Source organism: Trachurus trachurus (genome assembly GCF_905171665.1).
Source record: "Trachurus trachurus genome assembly, chromosome: 13".
Lineage (NCBI taxonomy): Eukaryota > Metazoa > Chordata > Actinopteri > Carangiformes > Carangidae > Trachurus > Trachurus trachurus.
The window spans coordinates 21471786-21480683 of NC_139892.1; the positions used below are offsets into that span (position 1 = coordinate 21471786).

The following is an 8898-nucleotide window of genomic DNA, read 5'->3' on the forward strand; positions in this document are numbered from 1 at the left end:
AGGATTACCTTGTAATAACAATAATGGCTTGGATTTATAGAGAGCTTTTCTCAGCACTCTAAGCACTTTACCATTATTCATTCATGCCACATCCACACTGGTGGATGTGGGGCAGGCTGACAGAAACGGCCCCTCTGAACACCACCAAACATTCACTCACATTCATAGGCCTACACGTTCACACGAGGCAAGGTGGATAAGGTGTCTTGCCCAAGGACACTATGACAGCCATCGGGATGGAGCGGGATCCAAACCGCCAACCCATGGTTACTGGACGATCCACTCTATGTAGTTTTGGAGCCTTGCAGAGGGATTGTACAATAAAACTAATGATAGGACGGTGAAGTGTAATAGAATAATAGGAGTGCAATAAAATTATTTGTACAATAAAATTAATGATAGAACAGGGGAGTGCATTAGGGCAAAGAGAGAGAGTGTGTATACTGTATCCGTGTGGGGTTTGCAAGATGGAAAGCCTGTGGATATGTGGTGCTATGTTTCTATGCTTTTATGTTGATATATGGATACATATCTCGTGTCTATGTTATAGGTGAACAGACATTTTGGTAACCCTTTAATTTACAGGCCGTAAATTATGTGATCATGTCAAGAAATAGCCAAGAAATACCGGTCAATTTCATATAGTGTGATGTCATGTTTTTCACAAAGGCAAAAGATTGCACATGTTTTTCATGCTTTGAATTTTATGGGAAAGGCCAGAATTTTTCTCCACCAAGTCCTTGCAATTGACCATTATTTCTGAGCTATTTCTGTGCAATCGGTCATTATTTCTTTCTTTATCTCTTTCTCATCTCATCTCATCATGAAATTGACCACCATTTCTAGGCTATTTCTTGACACAATTATTTGTTAGCCTATTTCTTGGCTATTTCTTGACATTATCACTTAATTGACGGCTTACCCACAAATTTCTCCCAAGGGAGACAATAAAGTAACTAAACTAAAGCAGTTCAAAAGTTAGTCATACAGTGAGGGTGTTGAAGGCAGATGAAAAACATGTGTGTGACAAGTTTAGCATCAGCAAACCCTCTGTTGGTGCCGTGCGATACACAAACTGAAGAGGGTCCATGCAGCTTGGCGACCCGGTTAAATCCTCTTAGAGGTCTTTATGATGAGAGAGGTTTAAGGTTTTGCATCAGTGATTCAGTGATTGAACCAAAAACTACACAATAATCTCAGAACAAAAGGTTAGAGCTGCAGCTGGGGTGAGACAGTAGTAACACACCTGTCTCACCTTGCTCAGGCTCCACCTCTGTCATGTGTTCACCAGTCCCACAACAATATGAAGCAGTGAATATGTTTATTTGTCAGAGGAGTTTCAGGTGTTCAGTGTGAGGTCTGGTTTAAACTGCAGCTCACTAAAAACACACACACACACACACACACACACACACACACATAGTTGTGGTTGGATAATGAAGCTCAAGTGACCTACATGACCACACAACTCCACAGGTGACCCACATCGACCAACATGAGTCGTGTCATCCTAATTCCCAGGATTCTGCATTAATAAAGTCACACCTATAGACTTTGTCTGTGTGCGGGATCCGGTGACAGTCTTCAGTCAGCCCGGTGGACTGATCACAGTTACAGTTGTGTATTGTCAACTTTTTGAAGTCATGGCCAGGTCACCTGAGACCTGAACGAAACTCCACACAGAGAACAAAGACCAGGAGGATCCTATCTAGGGCTCACATAAACATTTATAGTGTGAGACCTGTCTTTGTCTTCACCACATACCAGGGGGCAGAGAGGATGAATGGTGTTCAGATGGTTCACTAATGAAAAAAGGAATAAACCACCAGTCACAAACGGACCAGAAGTGGTTCAGTTCCTTTCTCCTTGCAGTCTATGGACAGACAACCATCAGCAGAGAGTCCACCCCATCTCCACAACATCACTGGTCCAATGGATCAGTTTGCTGAGCCCATTGGCCTCCACAGCCGTCAACCTGTCGACCCAGTTCACAATGTCATCATCTTCTTTTCTCTTGTCAGAAGATGAAGTACCTCAGCTTCTTCAGAAATGAGATACAACTTTAACCTTTCTTATAGAGAACCTGGATGCATTGTTCCTCTGAAGGTCCACCACTCTTTATTTCTGTCACATTGAGCTGCAGATGGTTCTGCTCAGTCAGGTAGTGATAATCCAGGACACATGGGGGGCATCCAGCTGCAGTGCTGTCAGTTTCTCACCCACCCAGTCGTCCAGCCTGATGGGGTTGAATTGAAGTCAAAGAACATGACCATGACCCTCGTTGTGCTGCTCGCACACTTGTCCATGTGGCCTAGACACGGACACAGGCTGGGAGACAAACTGGAGGGGGTCTGGGGGTCCTCTGACCATGAGCTGACCCAGGATCAGTACCTCCAGAGCTAAGGGTCTGTAGTCCTTGGAGTGCATGGCATGAATGAGGGAGACCTTCTGTAGACTCAGGTTCATGCTGCCACGTGGTGGAGGCCTCTTGGTTATTCCTGATGTAAAGCTAAACAACCAAGGTGATAGAGCCTTTGGTCTAAGCTCCTGTCTAAAATGTTACTTTTGTTATTGCTAGGGTATCATCGCACATGCCACTGTACTAAAGTTGCTACATTTTTGGAATGATATATTCGACACACTGACTAAAATCATGGATATAACAATTCCATTAAATCCAGGACTCTGTCTTTTAGGAAATGTAACAAACATGAAACTAAGTCAGAGTTCCAGGAAATTTACTGATATAACTTGTACTGTTTCCAGAAAATGTATCATGTTAACCTGGAAGTCAGATTACACCCTTTCTATATATTAAAATTGATATCCGAAATGATGACCTGTTTGCCCTTAGAGAAGATTACATGTCTTGTCATGAGAAACATATGATGCCTTTTTAAAAATCTGGAAACCTTTTAGTGAATATATAGAAACATTACCCCTAACAGCTGTGGACTCACTGTAAACTTTGAACAAACCAAGTACTAATGTTTGAGATGGCTTAGATGTGTTAATGAATATGTTTTTTTTCTTCTTTTCAAAAAAAAATATTATATTATTGTTTGTCTCTATTATTTATATTACTTTGTTGATTTAGTAGTTGTTATTATTTTACCTCAGTCCTTTGTTAAGTATTGAGTTTCTAGTGGGAATGAAGTTTACTCTTCTTGTACAATTGAAAACTTCAAAATAAAGATTAAAAAAAAAAAAAATTACTTTTATTGTTATTTGCCTGATTTCATTGACTTCTATTGTCCTTACTGACATCTTTTTTGTTGTTGTTGTTATTGATTTCTACTGATTTCCCTACTGCTAGTGACACTGCAGTGTATTTCCACTTGATTGTTTCAGGTTGATGCGCATGTTTTGTTTCGCTGCCTTTTGTAAATCATTGTGTAACATACGTTTACAAGAGTGCTCCATGAATAAATCTTATTATTCCTATCATTATTATTGTGTGTGTGCTGTGATGTGACACCTGTGTGTAGCATTGTAATGAGGTCACAGTATACGTTAAAGACAAAAACACAGGCCTATGTCTTATTCAACAAAGACACACGCACACACACATTAGTTTAGGTGGGTCATCAATTGTTGAGCTGGGTGGAGTCCAGGTGCTTTATTAACAGCTGTGAGTGTGACAGGTGAGATGAACTGCAGGTGACAACAGACCTTGAGACAGATTGAAGCACTGACTGCTCGGTGAGTAATTGATCAATTTTATTTTTTTTTAAATAGAATTTCTTTTTTTCCCCAGAAAAACTGAAAAAAATGAATGCAAATCTAAGATTGAAATAATAAATTGAAAATGTATTGTTTTTATCATTAGAATAGAAAGCATTTCATATGAGCCATAATAATTATAACATTAATATGGCCATTCACTTTATGGGAAAAAAAGTGTAATAATCCTGTATAAATATAAAATATCTGATTGTTTAAATTATCATAATTTTGAGATGAAATTAATCATGGTACTATGTTGCTTCATGGTTATCCCTATTTCTGTCTGGAATTCTGTAAATATTTTTAATTGATTGATGATAACTGAAACACTGAAATGCTCAGAGATGCAGTCTTTCTTTGTCTTTTAAGAAATGATAATAAATGAAATAGATTAAATACATACTTATCCTTAAAAAAAAAAAAAAGAGTGGTCAGAAGTCATGTCCCATATGGGCTCTAGCTCTTATGCAGGAGATTGCTGGCTTGGCTCCTGACTGTCATGATTATTCACTGCGTAGGCAGTTCCCTCATTCTCTCCCCTGTTTCCTGTCATGTCTCCACTATCCTGTCTAATAAAGGCAAACATTAGAATGAATAAATAAATAAAAAGCACCATCCTTTTAAGAAGATCATAACGGAATAAAACAAAAAAAATCTTATGCTGTTCAAATGGCCTGTTGTGACTAACTTCAGGTTGATCATCAGTGGATTACATTTTTTATTTTTTTTTTATTTAATAAAATCATTTCCTTTTGCAGCAGTGCCGTGACACACATTGTGTTGTGGTTAACACACAGCACATCAGTAAACAGAGTAAATGTTTAGTGTGAGAACGTGATCCAGTCTCTGAGCATTTTGGTTTTTAAATCAGGATTAAGTCTCGCTGCACGGTGGTGATGAAGAACCGGCTGACATTCACTCAGTGAGGCTGTGGGAGGAAGATGATAATAGTTAATGGTCCTTTACCATGTTTGCAGACTGAAAATGGCAACCTTTCCTCCTCACTTCTTGTTGATGGTGGCGTCCTTCCCTTTCATCATGGGGATGCCTGAGCCACTGACCGAAGACGGCTGGGAACCCCCCCTTGATCCTCCTCCTTCGCTCCCATTCCCACCCATGGATGGATCGGGACGGACTTTTAACGTTGATGGAAACGACACGTCGCTGCCTCCTGTTGGGGTCATGGAAGCCTACTGTCAGATGCTGATGCAGGGCCCGGTCCCCATTCCCGCGAGCCAGTTACCTTGGTACTGTCAATGCACAAGCTGCCAGACCACCCCGGGGCCCAAAGGAGACTATGGAGAACGGGGACTGCCAGGTAAAGGCAAAAATAATACAACTCTGCAACACTGGGATCTCTATTGCTTTAGAGATTTAATTCAGAGGCAGGACGTTTCAAAGCTCCTCCTGGTCTCAAGTGTATCACAGTCAAGCTTCGACTGTCAATGGTTAGACCTTGCATGATCTCACTCCCACTGGCACTTTGGCTAAAAGTAGCTATAGAACAACAAACCCTGAAAAAGGGATTTCCTCCTCACCTCTGACTGGAAGTCTACGATCCTGTAATGCATGTGGTCATCAGGAGGTTTTGGGTCCCAGGAAGTTGTTCGTATATGAAGCATAAACTAAGTGTAATATACTCTCAGTCTGTCATCGGCAGCACTGATCCATCTGATGCTGCTGAGTTCTGGAAGTGAGTGACCTGTGTTGTTTGCTACCTGACACTTTACACTCAGAGTTCATCTCTCTCCCTGTCTTCCATCAGGTAGCCCTGGTAGTCCTGGAAGAAGGGGGTTAACAGGGTTCAGAGGCCCTCCAGGTTCTGTGGGCAGACCGGGGATCAAAGGTAAACAGCTACTTGGATCCTGATTGTACACAATCAGCTTCAACTGCAACAATTACTTTGACTGTTTCTGTTTGTTCAACCCTCAGGACAGAAAGGAGATGAGGGTGAGAAGGGACAGCGAGGACCCTCGGGACTGGTGGGACCCAAAGGAAGCCAAGGTTTCAAAGGTAAGGGCAATTACCTTCATCATTTCACTGGCTCCTCAAGTCCAGTACCTGACCTGGGCTTTGTTGAACTGCAGGTGACAAAGGTGATCAAGGTCTGGTGGGAAACTCTGGGCCCATGGGTCCTAAAGGAGATGACGGTGTCTGTCCAGAAGCCTGCGAGTCCAGCCTTGGCCCACCAGGAAACCCAGGTCTACCTGGTCCTGCAGGGCCCAGGGGCTTGTCTGGTTCTGCAGGACCAACAGGGCCCAAAGGCTACAAGGGTGATATGGGTGATATGGGTACTCCTGGTGCCCCTGGATCTTTGGGTATGAAGGGGGAACCAGGGCCCCAGGGGGAGTGTAACTGTACAGACGGGATGGACGGGGGTCAGGGGCATAAGGGAGAGAAGGGGGACAAGGGGGAGGAGGGCAAACCAGGAACCGAAGGGGTGATGGGTGTAGCTGGGGATCAGGGAACTATGGGGCCTATGGGGATGATGGGGCCTCCTGGTCCCTGCATGCCCAGTATCCAGTCTGCATTTGCTGCTGGGCTGGCGTCCAGTTATCCCTCACCCAACGCCCCTGTGGTCTTCCCCACTGTCCTCTACAATGTCCAGGGGAGTTACGACCCCACCAACGGTCTCTACACTGCCCCCATCAACGGCACCTATGTCTTCAGCTACCACCTCACTGTCCATGAGCGAGTCCTCAAAGTCGGCCTCTTTCATAATTTTACCCCAGTTGTTAAAACCACAGACCCCAAAGTGTTAGGGACCACATCGCACTCAGTTGTCCTTCACCTGGCTCGGGGGGACCGGGTGTGGGTTCAGGTGAAGGACGGTGTCACTAATGGCATGTATGCTGGTCCTGAGGCCAGCAGCACCTTCTCTGGCTTCTTGCTCCACCCTGATACTTGTGATATGGCCTTACTCAGAGCACCCGTGCCCCTAATGACAGTACCTGCTGATGGATACAATTGGGGAGGCGAATAAATCCCAACTTCACCTGCTGGTGGAGGATCCAACCAAATGATCCAGCTTGCTACTTGATCCTTCTTCACCTAGAAACTGCAAGATTAAACTAAAACCTCAACTTTTCAGCAGAGATGAAACTTGTGACTTACAATTAAATTAGTTTCAGCTGAATCATTTGTTTTTTTGTCATCTCAATCTATATATTTGTTGTTTTAGACAGTAGTTTAATGTTTTGGCTTTCCACTGTTTGTTTCAGTATTGTGGCCTTTTGGTTTTTTTATTTTGCCGTTACAGATTCTGTTTCTCTGTATTGTTTTTACGTTACATTATAGTAATTACAAAGGCTTGTTCAGTATCCTGGTTCATTCTGTGCCGAACAGAGAATGGGCTTTTGAACAGGAGAACATGAGTACCTCTGCTGTTGTAATACCCCACAATTGTGTGTGAAACCTTTATCTCCCATCTTGTCTGTGTGTGTAAATTGCTGAGATTTTCAGCTTGTGTTAAGAGTTGTAAGGACAGAAAGTCATCTGATGATCCCTGGACACTGATCCTACAGCAGCAGTGTAAAGTGATATACCTCCTCACTTTAGATCCACCCAGCCCCTTGAGGCCAGAGTTTCCCTGAGGGATCTCTGCTCTCCAACAACGGGACAAAGAGACTATAGAATCCATCGCACCCGAAGAATCATTAAGGGACGTTCTCACAGAAAGAATTCAGCCTAACAACTACTAAACGTCTGATGTACTGGTGTCCATCCCCTCATCTGGAATCTGAGGGTAAAACTAAACCCACAGACATCTCAGAAATCGAATTCAGGGCAAAGATGGAGCTTTTTCGTCCCAGAAAGTTGATCAGAAACTCATTTTGTTGGCCTTCGGAGACTCTGTAGGTTTTGTCTCTTGGTGTGTAGCGCTTGTTTGTTTATGCAGAAGCAGTAACAGCAGCTTCAGCTCTGAACGAGAGATACACTCTGGGCAGCATTACAGTGTTAGTGTGAGAAAATGACACTCAACCGCAGTAGTGAGCGTCTCTCCAGACCCACAACATGTTTGTTGGTTTTCTTTTTATCTACAGCAGCTGTTAATCTGAGATGTCCTGCTGTATCCCACGTTAACAGAGCAGAAATCTGAGCAGTTATTGTTTACAGAAATTGTGTCTGAGGGGTTTCACTCAAAAACAGCTCAGCCCGTGTTGATTCAACTGCACAGACATTAGACATGTGAGCACCATGTGTGTTATTCTGCAATTCAGTCCACAAAACTATAACGTGAATGACTGTAGCAGTGATCCAGCAGCAGTTTGTATCAAACTGTCCACAAACACAAACACAAGTACATCTGCTGCTCTTCTTCAGTGGACAAACATCACATCAATTTAATTTTTAACAGTGACTGAAGCTACAAAGCTGAATTTAAGGTTACCAAGGTAACTTTCAAGTTACAATTTAGTGATAAATAACAACCAGCAGCTCACCCTGCCTTTTTTCAAATAAATGGAAATTAGAGGAAAACCCCAGAGTTGACTGAGCCACTTGATAACCAGCTTCAGAGTACGGATAGTCCAGGATGGTTTCATTAGTTTTAATTAACCCAGATAACTAACAGTTATCCTGGATAATGTTGAACATGCTTCGTAGTGCAGGCGTCTGGTCACAACATCCTGAACCCGACCACGTTAAATACAGGACGCAGTGGAGAGTGAATGAGAAGTGGTTGGTGATAAATGGATTTCAGGTATGTGTCAGTGTGTTTTATAAGTTGGCAGATGGAGGAGGAGGTGTGAGGGTCTCCCACTGCCTGGGCTGGTTCTCTGTCTCACTAGACACATCACTAGGTTAGACAAGGATCTGGCATTGTAACATTTAGAACGACATGACACAAGGTGTATTTAAATCAGAAACTTTAACTAGCAGAAAGTCTTTTGTTTGTGATAGTTTTGTTCTTAAAAATAAATCATCTGATTGTTGATTATTTGTTTCTGAGAAAAAAAATCTTCAATAAAACATTGAAAGAAACGTTTGTGTATGTGTATATGACACTAAAGCTACAGCAGGTTCACACTGATCTACAGCCACTGCTTCCATTTCACCATCCACATAACTCGCTAAAGATTAAACAGGCCGTAAATGGCTGAGACTGACAGTGGAGCAAACAGGCTGCGGCTGTGTGAGTCAAACTCACATTCAGACTGGTGGAAGGACTCA

General features: G+C 42.8%; 1 protein-coding gene across 1 annotated transcript; it reads left to right on the forward strand.

The window, feature by feature from the left end:
* Positions 1-4764: 4764 nt before the first annotated feature.
* LOC310996256 (uncharacterized protein) lies at positions 4765-6709 on the forward strand (the record flags this gene model as incomplete). Its single annotated transcript, XM_083985636.1, has 4 exons — positions 4765-5044; positions 5492-5572; positions 5659-5739; positions 5814-6709. 4 exons carry the CDS (start codon positions 4765-4767, stop codon positions 6707-6709), a joined length of 1338 nt encoding a protein of 445 aa, XP_083841762.1.
* Positions 6710-8898: the final 2189 nt, after the last annotated feature.